We start from the raw sequence: 19,316 nt of genomic DNA on the forward strand, positions 1-19,316 counted from the left end.
TTCTTCGGAATACAATTTTTTTTATTTTATTTAGTATTTTGGTGTTATAGTGGTGAGTTTTAATTACTGAGTGAAATTTTAAACTTATTCTTATGGAAAGATATTTCATAATTAGTGAGTCAGTGTATGCTAGGTGAAGAAATTTTTATTTATTTTTTAAAATCATCTCTTAAATTTTGTATTCCTTCTTTTTGTTACTTTTAAAATTTATTTAATTTCCTTAAAAAAAAGTCAAATTTTCCCTTTTGAATCAAAATCCAATTTTTTTCCCTTTCAAATCTCTTTTATTTTTATTTCCTTTAAATTTTTTTTTTTTTAACTATTTATCTTTTTTAAACACTCATTGATTGACATATTATTTTGAGTAATTTTTCTTCTTTTCTCATTGATTTGAAAAATCTATAGTCATTGCCATGTTTATTGACTTTTTTTTTTTTACACTGTGCCCCCTAAATTTAATTTTCGGCTCCACCCCTAATAATTAGTGCACTTAATTAATTAAGTAAATGTTGATGTTGAAAATGATAGTGTGAAAAAGTTATTAAAAAGAGTAAAGATAAGGAGTCCAAATGTCTAATGCATCCAATTAATTTTATGTGGTAAGTGTTGACATCATTATTACATTATAGATTGTCACGACCCTAGACATTAAGCTCGGTTGTGAATATAAAACAGAACAAAGAAATACTCGTATTTAGAAATGTCTGACCGAGCCCTGGGACAATGTCAAATTTTTTTTTTAATAAAACTTTAATGTCCAAAGCTGATAATAGAAAAATCCATTGATTCAAAATCATTTTAAATAAAGTTCCCTGTTCACACATTATCTAAAAATATGAAAGTGGGTTTCATACGTAAAATCCCACAATCCTTTAATTACAATATTTAAACACGATCTATTTAGAAAAAATATTTACAATTATACATACTGGTTTCAAAATATACATTTTTCATTTAGACAAAGATAAATAACCAAATGGAACCCAACATCCATCCATGGCTGTGGAGGAAATCCCTCTACGACCTCTTGTCCGTAACCTAAAAAAAATGTATATATAATAGGAATGAACAACCACCGCTCAGCAAGAAATGCCTAACCACCACTCCTTAATACCCCCATAAATCTAAACAAAGAATAGGAATCGGAAAGGGGATCATACAAATCAGGAGAAAATAATCATTACATCATCATACTATCTCACAAAACAGTCAACACAGAAAAATATGAAGTGCCATATAAGTAGAGTCAAAATCATTCCCCTTAATACAACTTTCTATACAAAGTATCACCTTTCTAGTTAGCACAACCATCAGTCTAAAAGTAAACCACTGTACCGTGAAAAGACTATCCTTCTATTAATACATAAGGAACCCTTTAGCATTATTGATTTACTGTACCTAGACAAAAGGATAACTACCCATGTCTAATCATAAACACAAACTGAGAATATCCATCTATATTACTCCATAATTACCACATTCATGCCGGGAGAGAAACAACCACAATATCACATTTATAAACCAAGTCATGAATGGATATGCCATGCAATGTGTGCAATGTCATGCGATGTCGCTCCCCATTTTTTTTTTACCAAAACCACTTCTGTCATCATTTCCAAACCGTTAATGCAACCCGTCCCATGGCAGCTCCATGGCGGCACAAGAAAAGGATTGGCTAACTGTCCCTGACCACAAGGCAAGCTCCAGGGCGTCATTTGGGGGCCAGTTAACTCAACCACGCTAGGGCAGTCTCCCTAGTTCTCTCTAGATCACATTAACGCCACGGAACCATAGGCAGGTTTTTCGCAAAATTTTCATCAAAACATTTCCCAAAATATTTTCTTTTATTTCTTTCAAAAACAATTTTCCATTTCAACTCAAATTTTTTCCCTTTTCTTTCATGCCCAATGCTATGGATGCATGCACATGCTTCACAATATTATAATATCACATCATTACTCACATCAAAATCCAATTTTATAAACATATTTTGGCAACAAATTTATCATGGCAGCAAGCTTCACAATGACATACTATCACAGCCTTCAAGAGATCAACTCAAGCATGTTGTCATCTAATCTAAACAACATAGAAGTTATTAGACATGGAAAACATGTAGAATTCTATGCACACACCTTGGCAGCAAATTTATCATGCCAGCATGTTTCAAAGACAATGTATCATTTAGTTTTTGAACATTATTAAAACACCAAGTTTATAACAAAACAGCTCATAATTGAAGTGAATTAAATATATAATTTCTAGCTTTTCAAACAACAACAATACAACCATTTTGATTACTAGAATTTCAGTTTTTAGACACATAAATATGAACAACATTTTAAGAGTTCAAATTTCATATCTAAAACACATAACACATCATTTTTGTCTAAGTTACAAAATTTCAGATTATAATTACACCACATGCTTGTAGAGAAAGCCTAATTCAAGTCATATAATGGTTCAATTTAAAGGATTTAATTCATAAGGAAACAAAGGGTGTGAGGGTTAAAACAACCCCTACTAGTTATTAACAATTCATACGCAGTTTGCTACCTCCATCTTTGAAAATTCATAACAATTTCAATTCTAAGTCAAATTGAGTGATTCTAAAGTCTAATGAAAGCTTAAACAATATACTTTGAAAATGTCAATTTAGTTTAACAAAATCCCTTCCCAATTGGAACGGTTTTGACCCAAAATTTCGAAATAAATTCTGCAAAGAAAACTGATTTCCATCCTGTTGCTTCCAACTTTGAAAAATCATAAAAAATTTAATTCTCATCCAAATTGAGTGAATCCAAAGGCCACTGAAAGTTCAAAGACTTTATTTTCAAGATAAAATTTTACTTCACCAAAATACCTTACCATTAAAAGCAAATTTGATGAGAAAGACTCGAACAGAATCTGCCACAACCCAGAATTTCCAGCAAGAACACTCTAACTTCAAAAATTCATAGTAAATTCATTTCTCAACCAATTTAAATGAAACCAAATCTCAATGAAAGCTAATTAACTATATTATCATAATATCAAATTATCTCTAAAAGATAAATTACGAATTTTCAAAAATTTGAGCAAAACAGTAGCATGTAATTTCAATCAAACAGTTTCAGCATGCTTCAGGTTCATTTTTATACACTTTACAACTTAAATTGAAAGAGATTAACTGATTAAAGGCAAAGGAATTGAGGGTTAGACAATCCTACCTGAAGTGAGTTTAAACCCTAGGAACAAACACCTCCAAGCTATCCCAAGGATAGATCGAACCCACCAACAAGATGATGAAGATGAAGAACTCTCCATTGAAGCACAACTAAGATCCTCCTCTTTTCAAGACACTTTCTGAAACCTATGGATTAAGGAATGACTAGAAATAATATATCAATGGAAACCTCATTCCCTCTAGGTCATTTTTTATTCACACCTCAACATCAAACTCTCACCACAAGTCTCTCAATTTTGAGCTTCAAAACCCCTCTAATGGAGGACGAAATTGGTTAAAGAAAGAAGAAAAGGGAATTAACATAAGGAACCCATCAGCTGAAGTTCCCTTCTACGTGAGGAGTCATACAAATTGTGGCTAGAAACTTGCCAAGTGCATACTTAAGTGTCAAAAGGTGGACCAAAGAAATGACCAAAACGCTCACACCTCTTCATTAAACTACAACCATGCCATCACATCATCAAATGACCATTCCACCCTCATGAATTATATAAATGACGACCAAGATAATTATTTTTCAGTTAAGAAAATAACTCCAAAACCCAAAAATTCTGGCGTGGGACCCACACGAGTCGCTCGACCCAAAAATCCATAAACTATCTAAACGGTTCAACTAGCATATCCATACTTCCCAAACTCCATGAAACACTCCAAATCATTATTATTATTATTATTTATTTGTTTATTATTATTTTTTTTAAGCACTTGTTTGGGAGTGATTTGCAGGGGCTAAATGTTATAAAAATTGCATAAACTTTTGTGAAAAGTGGAAGGTTTTATTAAATTTTTTGTTTGGATAAAGGGCAAAATGACAGCAATAACCTTGCGCCTTAGTAGTATCCTTCTCCCTTCTAAAGTGAGAAGATTCAAATCATTAGGGCAAAAATTAAAAATGGGTATTGAAAAGATATAAAGTAACATATAAATTGCAATCAAAACAAATATATAAACTAGCATCTAAATTGCAAATTATCCAGAATCATGATTGGTTTATTGCACTCTTAGATTGGAATGTGTTTTGTTGCTTCCAGAAAAGATTAAAGAAAGAGAACTGAAATCTTATAGCATAGTCTAAATGTTCTCCTTTGCCTTCATTTTGCCTAAAATCCAAAGTAGCATAACTGTAATCTGGTTGTTTCCCATATAATTCAATAACAAAAAAATTTAAAAATATAAACTATTGTCTGAATTAAATGTTTAAGTTTTAAACTATTCCAATTCTGTAATTTAATTATTTTTTATGGTGGTAAAGGAAAAGAAATATGTATTAATCATTGAATTTTTGGAATTGTCATTGAATTTTTGGAATTGAAAGATTGTTGTAATATAATGGGTCCACTTCATCATTTACCATGTACTAGACAAAGGATGATGTGTAGAAGGAGATTATGTATTGAAGTGGATTCTGTATTGGGTGCCTTGTATGAGTGTGTGAGAAAGTGTATGAGTAAAGTACAGTGTAATAGGTGCTGAAAATCCTCTGTATATAAAGGAGTGTAATGTATTGCAAAGATGCACAATTCGACAGGAGAAATAAGAAGTTCAGGTTCTCTTCTACTATTTTTATTGCTTTTCAATTTCATATTAGATTAGGGTGTGTTTAGTAATATTTTTGTTTCTTGTTTTTGCAATCTCAAAAAAACAAAATTATACTTTCGTATCTCTTATTCTACTGTCTTTATTGCTTGTCAATTTCGTATTAGATTAGGATGCGTTTAATAATGTTTTCATTTTCTGCTTTTGCAGTCTCAAGAAAGCAGAAACATAATTTTGTTTTCTTGAGTGACAATAAAAAGCAAAAATAACGTTTATTAACACTTGTTGTTGTCATAATTTTGAACGCATAAAATAATAATAGTGTTTAATAATACATATTTGTTACAGATTTACATAACATTTTTTATTACTTTATTTTAATTTTAATTTTTTCATTAGTTAAAAAAAAAAAAAAAAAAAAAAAAAACAACAACTTTAAATATGCATGCAATTTATAGTCTTGCTTGTAAAAAAAAAAGGATATAGTATGTCATTCACGAAGAAAGAAAGAAGAAATAGATAGTGAAAAGAAGTCGAAATTCATTAAATTTATCAACGTACTAAAATAATAATAATAATAACAATAATAATAAATTAAACATAGAAAGTATAGTGTATAATCTTTTAGATCAGTTGAAGAATCGAATCAGTTATGAACAGTATTGACTTCTAACTTCCCATCACTTGTTACAAATTGTCACTATTATGGCATTCTATGCCGATGAGTCCTGATTTACTTGATAGCTAGGATGTTAGATCATAAAATTTGGATCTTATATAATTTTGGCCGGAGGATTGTTTGTTGCTTTGTGCATCTTATTACTACTACTAGATTAATAAATTTAAGACTGGAGGCCCAAAAAGAATTCTAGAGATGAAAACATCACTCCTATTATCTGGATGATATTTTTATTAAAAAAAACAAATGAAAGAAAAAAATAAAATAAAAAATAGATAGGTTGGAACAAATTGAACAATTGCCTTACGGAATAAGTTTTAAGATAATTCACTATTAATATATATAAAGTTTTTTTCTCTCTCTCTCTCTTTAAATGCCATACATTTTTGTTGAGTACTTGAGCTTGATTCATTTAAAATATTATATGGTGGCCAGGCATTTATATCCACGTAACAATTTGCAAAACAAGAAATTTTTAAGTATATCTATAAAAAATTTCAGGACTATAAAAAATTTCAGGAATATTCTAATATGGAAACTCTCACCTCACATTAGTGACCAGGAATTTTGAGAGATCTTTTTCAGTAATTGAAGAGAAAAAAAAGAATAAGCATATAGAAATAGAAATAGAAATAGAAGCTAAGAAAACAAGACGACAAATAGAGAGAAAAAAATTAATTATCATGTGAATGTTCCCACTGAATTCAGTGTTGAGAGCTGTGATTATAGAAAAATAGGACGTGTATGCCATTCATGAAGAAATAGATGGTGAAAAGAATGAAAGAAAAAAAAAAAAAAGAAGGAAAAATTCATTAAATTTATAAACAATCTAAATTAATACAACATGAAAAAAGAGCAATAAATTAAATATAAAAAATTGATTGATGCAATAATAACTAACGAAATAATAGTGTATAACTTTTTTTTAGATCTGTTGAAGACTCGAATAGTCTATTTACACTGTGGCTTTAGTCACTTCTTGTAAATTATAACTATTTTAACATTCTATATCAAAGAGTACTGATTTACAGCTAGCTAGCATGTTGACTATTGAATTTTAAATTTTAAATCTCATATAATTTGGGCGGGAGGTTTATTTGTTGGGTCTTAAGTCTGATTAATACTACTACAAGATTTAGTAGATTTAAGACCCCATGGCCCCATAAGAATAGGGACTAGAATCCTCTCCTGTGGAATAGTATAATCTGTTCCCTCATGTTCGCACTGTTCAGACACTGTAGCAGTGGTAAAAAGGGCTAAACAGGACTTTGGGTAAAAAAGGTACACACACAAAGATACATATACAAACAATACACAGACAGACAAAATTATACATACACACAGATACGAAATTACAGAAATTGAAACTCATGTTTAAGCGGCAAATTGGAAATTCTGGAACAAATTTAGTGCCTCTTCTTCTAAGCTTCTTTCTTGTTTCTTCTTCTTTTCTCCCAATTTTTCTTCCTTCTTCCCAAATTTACAATTTCTTTTCAAAGGTTTGGTTTGGTTGAACATCGGAGAAGAGGAATCTACAATGACGAATTGCCTCTTCTAAATATGTAATTTTATTTCTTGCTTTTCTCTCCCGATTTTTCTTCCTTGTTTCCAAATTTACAATTTTTTTCAAAGGTTTGATTAAAGGGCGGAGAAGAGGAAGGTACAGTGATGAAGGTATAGCGCCTGTTCTTAATCTTCTTTCTTATTCTCTCCCAAAATATAGAAAGAAATAAATTGGTCCTTCCTACATTGTTCCAGCTTTCCTTAATTTTGTTCTTTCCATAATTACAATTTCTTTGGAAAAGTTTAATTGAACGGCAGGGAAGAGGAAGGTGCAGTGTCGTGTGGTTGATTTAAGGCCGAGGAAGACGAAGCTACAGTTTACTGGTTTTGTAAGTGAATTTGTGAATCGTATGACATTGTGTTTCATTAGTTTTGTTTGGTTATTCTTGAAGTGTTATTAAATTGTGAAAAATTGAATCAGAAATTGTGAAAATTATATTATGAAATTGGGAAAAAGTTGTTATATTCTGTATTATATGTTATGTTTTAAACTTCCAATTAAAGATGTTAGAATAAAATTTCCATTGTATTCCTGTAATGCAGTGTTTCATTCATGATAAGTACTACAATATATTTGGGATATTCTGTATAATAAGAAATGGAGGTTTTACACTTCCAATTTAATATGTTAGAATAAATTTTCCAGTGTATGACATGTAAGTTTCCATTGAGAGTTATGATTGTTCATTATAAATAACTTAACATAGTTGTAATGTTTTTCAAAATAAGCCGGAAACCTTCCCATCATTTCCCACAAACTAATGCTCGCACATTTCATTATTGTTAGCTACACAAGTGGAAAAAGTAAGGAAACAAATAAACAATGAAGTAAAAAAAACCTATTGAGTAAATTAGATATATGAAAGAGTGAAGGAGAACTAATGCAAATTCTTTTCACCACAATGTTCTGTTGTTGTTGGTGGTAACAGTGATTTAGATTTCAAAGCGCCCATCTTGTCATGTCTATTGACATTGATAGTTGGCTTGTTCATGTCCTTATGACCCTTTATTTCTATCTTCCCCTGTTTCTTCATGTTTGTGAAGAAGTGAGCAGTGGGTTAGGAATTAAAGTCACTGTGTTTGTGTGTGTGTGTGTGAGAGAGAGAGAGAGAGACAATGGGTTCTCTGGGACTTGAAGTTGCAAAGAAGGCAATGTGGTTTTATCCAAAGGTCATGGGTTTTAATCCTTTTGAGAGATATGGGCACTATGCTTGCTACTCCAATGGATTTGTCTATGTCTTTTGGGTATGTATCTTTCTTTAAAATAAGAGAAATGAAGTTGTTAGTTTAGTTTTTTTGCTTCTGATTATACATTAATAATAATGCTATTTGGAGTGTATTTTCTTTGATCATGATGTTTGGATTCCTTCTCTTATTTTACTTAATTAACTCTGTTACTATCTGTGTGGTAGCTTTCATGATGTTCTCTTGTTATTCTTATTATTAGTATTATTATTATTAATTTTTATCTATTTAGTTTTCAGTTTTGGGTAAAAATTTATGCTCTTTTTTGTTCTAGTCTGTTGGTATAGTTATCTTTGGCTAATAACATGTTCAGTTTTTACAAATGTTATAGTTTTTTCCTGTTCTTTCTCTAATATTTGATTCTTGTTGGTTTGTCTTTGTTTTAATTTGTCAAATTAGTTGGGATGTTGTTTGGTTGCATGATTAGCTGCATCATACTACTACTTGGTTTCTTGACATGGAAATGTTTTTTCAATTCTTATTGTTGTTTCTTCTTAGACCCCTAACTTAACATGGTTGTAATGTTTCTCAAAATAAGCCAAAAAAAGTTTGCAAGTCCATGTTTGATTTGGAAAAAGTTAAATGAATACTTGAACATAGTTGTAATTAGTTTGAAAATAGGAGGCCCAAAAAGGTTGGAAGTGCATGTTTTAGATGGAAAAAGTGAAATAAATCATTTCTTTTGTTAGTCGTAGCAAAATTATGATGAGTGCAGTTGAGGAAGTTGGTTCCCTGATACATTATACTATCTTGAATTATGTTAATATGTCAGAAAATATTTCGAATTAATAATTCATACCTGAAACACAGGCCTTCGTTGAAACGTTTTTTATTATTATTTTTTTTATTGTAGGTTTCTGATTTGAATTGTTAGAATGGAAGATGTATTAAATAACATCAAAGACACCACATATATAAAAAAACTCTCATATTGTAGGGGCAGATGTCGTAGAATGGAAACCAATAATAGGTATGAAGTTTGAAACTGAGGAAGAGGCATATGATTTCTATAATTCATATGTCGGTCGAGTCAGTTTTAGCATCCGCAAAGAGTCAAGAAGACTGGTAAACTGTCATCGAGATTATTAACATGCTGCAAGGAGGGTTTCAGGGGTGATGACATTCGGAACAGTAATACAAAGACTCTTAGGGCCGAAACAAGAACTGGTTGCCTTACTCGAATGCTTATACAAGTTTCCAAGTATACGCATAAGTTTGAAGTTACAAAATTTGTTGAAAGCCACAACCATCCATTGATGATTGATGAATGCTTGCACATGCTGCCGTCACAGCGTAGAATAAGCCGCGTTCAGGCCTTTGATTTGGAATTGGCTTCTGATTCAGGAATAAACCCTCGCAATTCATATGAGTTGATGGGAAGGCAAGCTGGTGGAAAAGAATCAGTCGGATACATGAAGTTGGATTTGCTAAACCATATAAGGACCCGAAGACAAACTGAGCTCGAATATGGAGAGGCAGCATAGCTAATGAATTATTTTGAGACTCAGTCTTGTGAAGATCCATCTTTCTTTTATACATTCCAATTGGATAGTGATCAAATGATCACTAACATATTCTGGGCTGATTCAAAAATGATAGTTGATTATTGCAATTTTGGAGATATTGTAAGTTTTGACACAACATACAAAGTTGTACATGGCAACCGTCCATTTGGAAGTTTCTTGGGTTTGAATCATCACTGGGAGACCGCTGTGTTTGGAGCAGCATTCATGTTTGATGAGACTGCAGAGTCGTTTGTTTGGTTGTTTGAAACATTTTTGAAAGCAATGTCTGGTAAAGTGCCAAAGACGATCTCCACTGATCAAGATGCTGCAATGGGAAAGGCATTAACGCAAGTGATTTCAATTCAAATCTTCACTCTTTGCATTTCCTTTTGCTTTATTACGTAGTTATATTATAGAAAATAATTCTGCAGGTACTGCCTGGGACAAAACATTATTTGTGTGTTTGGCACCTAATGTAAAATGTACAGAAGCATCTAGGGTTCTTGTTTAGACGTGCGCAAGGCTTTAAGAAGATGTTATCAAAATTTATGTTTCAAATTGAGGAGGATGAAGAATTTACCAGGGAATGGAATTTAATGATAATGAAATATGGTGTTGTTGGTAACATGTGGCTTATAAATCTGTTAGGTTTGAAACATAGATGGGCCATGGTATTTATTAAACATGCCTGGTCCGCGGGTATCCACAGCACACAACTGAGTGAAAGCTTCAATGGTTGCTTGAAGGCATACTTATCCAGGCAACTAATTCTTCCAGATTTCTTCACACACTTTGAAAGGTTGTTGTCTGACAAGCATTACAAGGAGTATGTAGCCGAGTATGGGGTACTCCATAATCTACCTCAACTGAAAACAAACTGTAACATATTAGTAGAGGCGGCAAACATGTACACAAAGGTTATATTTAATAGTTTCCAGGAGGAGTTCTTAGCAGCTTGTGCCAGTCAGAGAATCATTGGTTGCAGTCTCATCGAGGGTAACGAAGGCTATGTTAACAAAGTCGTTGGTGAGGATGGAATGCAACGCAACGTCACGAGGACATCTGAAGATGAATTGTTATGTTCTCGTTGTAAATTTGAAAGGGAGGGTATTATGTGCAGGCATACTTTGAAAATCCTAAAGGACTCCATGTTCGCCAATACATTGCCTCGTCGATATATATTAAGAAGGTGCACTAGAAGTGTAAGAGATGGTAGCTTGGAGGAAAATCTTTCCGGTGAAGTGATTGCTGATGCTGATCCAAAAATTGAGGTTAGGAGACGGCACAAGGTACTTTGTCTCATTCTGACAGAAATTTCGTCCATTGTATCAGAGGATAAGAACGGATACAATGATTTGTTAGTGAAAGCCATGGAGTGGAAAAAAATTGCCCAATCAAGTTGTAGGCGTAGGTTTGCTGAGAAGAATGCAATTTATACTGCTGGTAAAGGCAAAAACCAATATCACGGGAGCAACATAAATACTGACAAAATCCCTAAATGCCTCAAGTGTAAAGATACACGGAAAGGAAAATTTAAGAGGTTAAAATCAACCATGGAGCTAAAGAGTTGCAATGAGAGAAAATCATTGAAAAAAACAGTTCAGCTTCAGGTACTTTTATCCCTTTACTGTTTTCCAAGTAGTTTCATAAGTAATACCAGTTGTGTGTATTAAATTATGCATACGTAATAATTTTCATAATTGTGTTGTAGAATTGCAATGAAGCCCTTCAATCCAGAGATGCAGGTGCCAGTAGTCATAGTGGAGCAATTCCCTACCACGTGTTAATGAATGTGAGTATTGTTGTATAACTATTTTCAGCACATTGCTTAACATTTGTTTTTTTTTTTTTTTTTTTCCCTGAATGATAGGAGTATATTGAATATAAACAAAACCTTTGTCACACAAAACGTAGAGGGGAAGGGTGAATTGGTCTAATTAAAAACTTTTCTCTTTAAAAACAAAACCAATCAATCACAACTCAAGCACATAATACAAAATTACAAAGGAAACCTCTCAATAGGGAAAAACCTTGGTTCTTGGCCTTAGCCAATAAAGCATCCACGTACTGCAAAAGTATCTTGTTACACACTCAGATGTCTCACTCTCTGTACACACCCTTGTACAAGAATAGACACTAGTTTTCACAACCAATACTCACACACTAGCTCACCAATGTGCACACATGCACTCCCCCTGTCCAAAGCAACCCTGCTTGGACTTACAAGCTCTCAGTAGCTAAATCACCAATGGAGTAAGATGTCAATACATGTACAACATACAACTTCAGCTGCAACAACAATAACAAAATGCAATACACAGCCTCAAATAGAACAATGTACAACCTTAGTCTTCACTTTTTTGCAATCAAAGGATAAAACTGTTAAAACACAATGCAGCTTCAGTTGATGCTCAAGCTAGGTTCCCACAGCCTTGTCTCAGTTCAACATACTTGCACAAATACGTATTGGATAGTGAATAGCAAGTTCCGTCAACCATTCAGCTCAAATACACTTTAAACCTTCTTCAAAGGGTAAATCTGTCAACTCACAGAGTATCTTCTGTAAGAACCCCTTTCAATGTCATCAAACCGTTATAATCTCAGTATACAGTTGTTAAAATGATGAACACATTAATCACAGCAAGATAAAACACTTTCAGCCCCAAAACAGATTGTTTTCAGTAGAAACACTTCAGCTAGCAGCAATAGCTTTACACAGATAATGTACCACCTCTATTCATTTTAAACCTCAGTAATCTCAGTTGCCAAACAATACCCTACACTTGCTTAATATATAAGATTGATGAATCAAGCAAGTTACAACACTTCAATGCACATTTTAACAGATTTTAGCTCACAACAAGCAAGATTAGGCTTAAATCAATAGTAACACTACTCAAAGGGTAGAACTGGAATTTTGACTTTTGTCAGGACTTGTCCAGGTTCTCACAGTCTTATATAAGCATTCTACTTATGTTTAAATGAAGATAACAAAGATAGCAGCATGATATCTCATATTCAGTTCTCAATTCACAACAATGAGGTTGAAACCCTAGGTAATTGAGGTTTACAAGGCCAACACAAAGACTTGTCCATTTTCTAAATTTAATCCAACTTTTACAGTTTCAAATCATCAAGTTAAACATGCTTAGATGGTTACCACAACTTTGATAGTAGGTTAAATCATTATATATCAGCACAGCAGGAATTTTACTTCAAAATATTCAAACAACAAGCTTAAATGTATCAAATTCTGTATATGTGTGTCTTTAAGATAATACCTGAGTTCAGCAGATGTAAATAAGAGTATTCAACTTGATTCAACTTTTTCCAGCTCGTTCAACCTCTAGAGCAATATTTGATACCTCAGTCCAACAGTCTGAACAGCAGCCAAATCACAACAGCAGCACTTAATTCTTTGTAGGTCTTGAAGAGATATTGCACACACAGTTAATTTCTGATATTTAAATTAACTTTACATGGTTAAATCACTGCTTAGAATTAATCATTTAGGTCCTCTTCACATTTCACTTAAGAATAGCCTCTAACACATATAAAAATCTATTCTTAGGGCTTAAGTCTTGCAGCAACTATAACCTTCCATTTATACTCAGAACCTTTGCTGATGTAGGCCTAAAATGGATGGATAGATATGAGCTAAGGTCCTCCAATCGGTGAGGGAAGCAAATATGACATTGTAGAGGTGATAGTACCTTTATACCCTTGCCAGCACACCTTCTTTTGGGCTGCAGCTGACAGCATTGATAGTCCACCAATATTTATATATGTAAATACACCAGCTGGAATGTAACATACACACACTGTGTAGCTGTCAATACACTCTCTCATAAGAACAAACAATTAATTACCATGAAAGGTTGGTAGCATCTATACTGTAAAATAAATTAATAAAACATGTAATCCACTCATCAATAATGTTATATTCATTCCAAAAGCACAGATATATTATAATGACCCGGTCATTTTCATTTCTTTCCCTTTCTTCAAATTTTGAGGATAAATTTTTTTTTCATTGTCTTTTCCTTTTTGGGTTCGATTTCCCGCCTCTTAGTATTGTCTCGAGTGCTCGGAAATGGTTTCTGAGACTCTTTCCTTTGGATTGACAACTTCCTTTGAGGACCGAGTCATTTCCACATTTTTTTGTTTTTTGACACTATTCATTTTTTCGTCTTTTCCTTATTTCGTCCTCTTCTCGTTTTTCACTTTTACTTGCATAACCTCATTTTTTGTGCTCGGATTTGATTCCGATTTTGTATACGTCCATGATATTTAAATTCCATGACATCTACATTTTTACTTCTGTAGAAATGCATATTAAATGCTTACTTTCTTTGTAAAAGTCTTGAAAACAAGACTTTTTATAATTATCCACAACTTGAGGGGTTTTGGGTAATTAAGTAAAGTAATTATTTTTCGTCTTAGGGACCATTTTGCAAATTAAATTGAAAGATATTTTCAAAAAGGACCTTTTGAAAATTTCTGAAAAATGTGACAAGTGTCATATTCCTATGGTGCCACTTGTTGATTTTGTGGTGGCTTGGAGGCTTAATCTCATGACATATGGAGGGTGGAGATTCATCCACTTGTTGACCTAAGATTGGACCACTAGTTGGCTTGGATGGTTGACAAGTGTAGGCTTAGGATTAATTCTAGAAGGGAACCTTAGGATGATGACAAGTGTAGGGCTCACAATTAGTCTTGCATTTTGTGTGTGTGTTGACCATGGTGTAGGTTCACCTAGTGAGTGGAGGACCTCTAAATCCTCTACTCACAGTTCATCTTTTTCATTTTCACATTATCCTACACATAAGAACCCTAGACTCCATTGAAGAAAGCTTAAAACCTTAAGCTTTGACTTTAAATTTTGAGGCCCTTCCACTCACCTTAGATCATTGACCTTGGAATACTTTTTGTTTCTCTCCTCTTCTTCTACAAAACCTTTGTTTGGTTTTTCATTTTTAAGCTTGCTTCCCTTGGATTCAGGAGGAACAATCCTCTTGTGAGGTAGGGGGTGTTATCATTTATCTTCCAAGTGATTTTATTTGTTCCTATAGTGATATCGAAGTTATATGTTTGTCTTGTATTAAAATGAGAAATAAATGATTAATTGTAACTTGTATGTAATTTACTTTAGACTTGATAAATAACATGACCATGACTTGATTCATAACTTATGTTAATTTGAGGTCATTTAGAGTTGTTTTAAAATCTAGAGGGATTAATGAATTAATTTAATTAATTTTTATTTATATGCTCCTATGACTTAAATCAAGTTTTGAAGTGATTTATATAATAACCATGACATGTACTACAACATATATTAAATTTGGGGCATTTGGATAAGAATTGCAAAATTTATTTAATATTTATCTTTTGTGAAAGTTTAATTCACATGGTGATAGCAAGCATGAAATCATAATGTAATGTGATATTTGGATAGGCCTCGGCATGTTCTCTAACATAGATTAAATTGAGGGCATTTGGAATTGTTTAAAAATCTAGAGAAAATTAATTAATTAGCTTGATTAATTTTGTTTTAAGTGTTTTAATCACTTAAATTGTCATTTGATGTTATATATGTGATGACCATGACATGTCCTTCAATATATATTAAATTGAGGTTATTTAGGATTAACTTGGAATTTAGAGAATTTAATTATTTATGTTTAATTAAATTCTACTTTATTACTCTATGGATTTAATTGCATTTTGGAAGTTATTTTTATATTTAAATCATGGATTTGGATTTGGCGTATGTTCACTTGATTACTTTTGAGCATTAGATAACGTAGTTGTTACTTTTATATTCATGAGAACATGTTTTTCCTTATTGAATATATTGTTGCTATGTGTAAGGAATTGCACACTTTGTATTTGACATCTTTCATGCCATAGTAGTTGTAAACTTTAAGCATGTATTGTATAGGTTTCCAAATTTAGATTGTGCTTGGTAAATAGTTGATATCTTGTATATACATGTTGATATATACACGTTGTTGCATAATTTGTTGATTTTGGAAACTTGGGGATGTCGTTGTTTGGCTACGGCTAGAACTTAGTTCTAGTATAGGGGATTGTCCCTCTATATAGTCTAGTGCGCATATAGGAAGGTTACCCATGGGCTAGTAACCCTAAAGTAACCACATTGTCAGTTTGATCCAGTGTGACGTCCAAGTATCCACTTTGGTTTGATTTCGCATTTAAATTCCAAGTTGTTAACTTTGTGAAATTACATCTCATTGTGTTATGTTGAAAGTTCTATTGTCACTTGATAGCATGAATTAAATGGTATTGGAATGTAACTTGGTACAAAGATAAACCCATGCATTCCCTATGTGTAAACTTGTTTACTCACCCCTAGGTTAATGGGTGTTTTGCAGGTAAAGAAGCCTTAGTGTGGGATGCACAACATTTTTAGACTTACTAGAGTTCTTGAAGTATTTTTGATAACATAGAATATGTATATGTTAGCATATTTTGTTCTACTTTTGCTTACTTTGATAAAAACTTGTACTTATTGTCTAAGTTATGTAATGTACACTTAAGTACACCTTTTGACACTCTTAGAATGTGGTTTTAATGAGGCCAAGGGCCAAAGACACTTATGTGAAATGTATACTAACTTTGAACTTCATTGTTGCCTATGGAAGATATGTGGATTAATGTATTGAAGGGTTCTATTTTGCATATGACATGCCATAAGGCCATAGGCCATTGCAACATGTCTATTTTATCACATTACATATGCTTACATGCTCACTTTGGCAAACAACACCATCCTTAATGAAACAAAGACTATAAGTAGCATTTTTAGGGAGTTTTACCCTATTCTGTTCCAGGGGCATTTCAGGTATTTCAAAATGCGTTTTTTTTTTTTTTTTTTTTTTTTTTTTTTTTTTTAATCATGATTCACATAGAAAACTTGATTTTAAGTGAGGTTTCTTCTTTGTGTTTTTCCAGAAAATGCCATATTGGCCCTCAAAAATCTATTTTTTTTCCGAAAAATCATTGCTGCTAGGTTTTTGCCAACTTTAGTGCAAATGTACTTGACACTATTCATCGACTTTTTTTTGAAAAGTGTGACGACCGATCCGAAACTTTCGGGGGTCTTGTGGGTGTATTTTAAGATTGTATTTTCAATTTAGGCAATTTAAAAACCTTCCAAAGCCTCATTTCCTTTCTTTGGGCAGTAGCTTGAAACAATTTTCAAATTCTAAACCTGATTTTCTTGAGGGTATTTTGGGCATTTTACAATACATTTTTTTTTGTTTTCGTTTGCGAGTCGAGTAGAAAACTTGATTTTAGGGGGGGTTTCTTCTTTGAGTTTTTCCAAAAAAAGTCCGTTTAGATACCCATTTTTACTCTCAGTTGCAGCAGTAGTGGGTTGACGGCACTGTAACTGTCACGGCCTTCGTCTGGCCGCCACGACGTCGATTTTGTTTTTGATCTTCTCCCTCATCCGGACTCCAAATCAAGTGATTTTTTTTTTGAAATTGATTAATTTTTCATTGTCTATCCAACGGTTACTCGGTTACACTCGAATATTTCTGGATAATTACCAGTTTACCCTTTTAGCTTTATTACTCGTTTTTCTTTGTTTTGTCGTTTCTCCTTCGTCCGGACTCCGAATCATGCGATTCTTGATTAACAGTTTTTCGTTGTCTTCCCAGTGGTGTACTCGATAGCACTTAAATCCATTTTTTTGCAAAATGACCACTTTGCCCCTAGGTTCCTTTTTGTCCGTTTTTGAAACCACACTTCCGCATTTGTTTTCCTTTGGGTTCTGTGACGTCATTGAGGGTCACATTGGTGTCTTAGAGACGCATTGTATCTCTAGAGACTGTTGTTTCACCTTTCGCTTCCACATTTCGGATCTGTTATTAGGTCATCTTTTGGTCATCACTGATGCACCGGGTTTACAAAACTTGGGCTGTCACATATATTAAGAGGCGGATGGTGCATATGACCCGAGTCTCATATATCATTGGTTTATAGCTACAATTTCATCGTTCACAAATAAAAGAAATTCAACCTTGTCTTTGTTCATACAAAACAGTGCTTGGTTCATAACTTCATATTTGTCTGTGTTCAGCAAATATTCATTAGGTTAAGCCAATCTTTATAGGTGTGTCTATACTTCATTTGTTAGGTCTATTAATTTAATTTTTCCGATTGTATGTTCATCTATACTTTATGCGGATTAATTTTTATTAAGGCAGTACCTGTGAAAGATGATGAGTTTCATGGACAGTGTGATTTGTGTTTACCTAGTTTCATTCCAAGCAAGACCTAACTTACCCACTCTCACAATTTACCTTATAAATATAGCATTAACATCAATTATCTCCTTCTTTAACTTTGGTAGCCTTATATAACTCCTCTCGGACTCTATTCCTGGGATGATCCAATAGTTTCATAGGAACTCGGAACGCATTGGCTTACAGTGTACTTGCAATATTACAAAATGTTACTGCCAAACAATAGTATAACTTGTACCTTATGTATTTTACACATATATGGAAATAATAATGATAACACTACTTACACAAAATTTCTGAATGAAGTTAGTGCCATTCCAGAACTGTATGTACCTTATTACCAACACACCACAACTATTCCTGATATGCAAATAGTATTTAACTGATGTACTCAGCAAGGGATAGTATTGGATTTATGATACACTAAAAAAAAAAATTATTATGCACTTGTATTGAAATATATGTTTACATACGGATCATCCTGGAGAGGGATTTTATGGTCTGTCTTTGTTATGTAAGCTGGCCAATTCTCTTCCCCCAGGGCAACCGTAACAAACTCATTCTATAATACACATCAACCTGAAGTAAGTATGCATTTTTCGTAAACCAAACTTTAACAAAAGGGGATGATTTCATTAGATAAATGTCTACCACACAATCCCCAAATGCTTTGTATCTGTACAGTCGTCCAATTCCGCATAGGTAGTCAACCACTTTGTTGGGTCGGTTGACAATACGTAGAAACCAATGTTTGTCAATGATTGCAGGGAAGAATAACTATATGGTAATGAAGATATAGTTAGGGACAACAAAACATGTTGGTCAAAAATAGGACGATTGAATAATTCCTACTTAAAACATCTTCTACTAGACTGTAATGCATAACAAAATACTCCAAAATCATTAAACTAACCAGCTCGGAATCTTTGAACACGGTCAAATCTTGAAGCTTACATACTCATTTGTATTGTTCCCAGACTTTTTTTTTTTATCAAAGGCATGCGTTGCTCTGCAGTTTTCTGTTTAATGACATTGTGTTGATTCATAAACTGGACAGCACAACTATCAAAGTAGTAGTGCTTCAGATTCCCTCCTTGCTCTTGGTTTAACAGCATTGCCCAGAATTTGACAAACTAATTTCACAGATAATGCAATTGTAATAGGTTCATCATTTCATAACCATAAACATACATATAAATTAATTGAAAATGAATGCACCAAGTTCGAGATCCAGTTCAGGTGAAACAACCGGTGCATGTCTATCCTTGTAAGATGCATATCGT

At 32.9% G+C, this 19,316-nt stretch overlaps 2 protein-coding genes and 1 long non-coding RNA gene across 3 annotated transcripts; 2 read left to right on the plus strand and 1 right to left on the minus strand.

Annotated features, from left to right (window-relative positions):
- Positions 1–413: 413 nt before the first annotated feature.
- On the minus strand, positions 414–3,565 carry LOC132311588 (uncharacterized). Its single transcript, XR_009483067.1, has 2 exons — positions 3,210–3,565; positions 414–1,038 (listed from the first exon to the last, which is right to left on the minus strand). It is a non-coding gene; the product is annotated as an uncharacterized LOC132311588 (long non-coding RNA).
- A 4,555-nt stretch (positions 3,566–8,120) lies between these two features.
- LOC132314152 (protein FAR1-RELATED SEQUENCE 5-like) lies at positions 8,121–9,733 on the plus strand. The gene is made up of 2 exons (XM_059813048.1): positions 8,121–8,249; positions 9,350–9,733. Exons 1-2 carry the CDS (start codon positions 8,121–8,123, stop codon positions 9,731–9,733), a joined length of 513 nt encoding a protein of 170 aa, XP_059669031.1.
- Positions 9,734–9,736: 3 nt separating this feature from the next.
- On the plus strand, positions 9,737–19,162 carry LOC132314154 (protein FAR-RED IMPAIRED RESPONSE 1-like). Its single transcript, XM_059813049.1, has 4 exons — positions 9,737–10,105; positions 10,243–11,364; positions 11,466–11,546; positions 19,091–19,162. Exons 1-4 carry the CDS (start codon positions 9,737–9,739, stop codon positions 19,160–19,162), a joined length of 1,644 nt encoding a protein of 547 aa, XP_059669032.1.
- The last annotated feature ends 154 nt before the right edge of the window (positions 19,163–19,316 follow it).

Source organism: Cornus florida, unplaced genomic scaffold (genome assembly GCF_030987335.1).
Source record: "Cornus florida cultivar Cherokee Brave unplaced genomic scaffold, ASM3098733v1 CherokeeBrave_3.0.0_Hap2_Chr06, whole genome shotgun sequence".
Classification (NCBI taxonomy): Eukaryota; Viridiplantae; Streptophyta; class Magnoliopsida; order Cornales; family Cornaceae; genus Cornus; species Cornus florida.

Bases quoted from the DNA above. Each gene is read 5' to 3' on its own strand.
- LOC132314152 (XM_059813048.1), top strand. From the start codon at position 8,121: ATGGGTTCTCTGGGACTTGAAGTTGCAAAGAAGGCAATGTGGTTTTAT. The intron at 8,250-9,349 runs GTATGTATCTTT...ACATGCTGCAAG, and splicing joins GATTTGTCTATGTCTTTTGG to GAGGGTTTCAGGGGTGATGA.
- LOC132314154 (XM_059813049.1), top strand. From the start codon at position 9,737: ATGAATTATTTTGAGACTCAGTCTTGTGAAGATCCATCTTTCTTTTAT. The intron at 10,106-10,242 runs GTGATTTCAATT...TAAAATGTACAG, and splicing joins TGGGAAAGGCATTAACGCAA to AAGCATCTAGGGTTCTTGTT. The intron at 11,547-19,090 runs GTGAGTATTGTT...TAAACTGGACAG, and splicing joins CCTACCACGTGTTAATGAAT to CACAACTATCAAAGTAGTAG.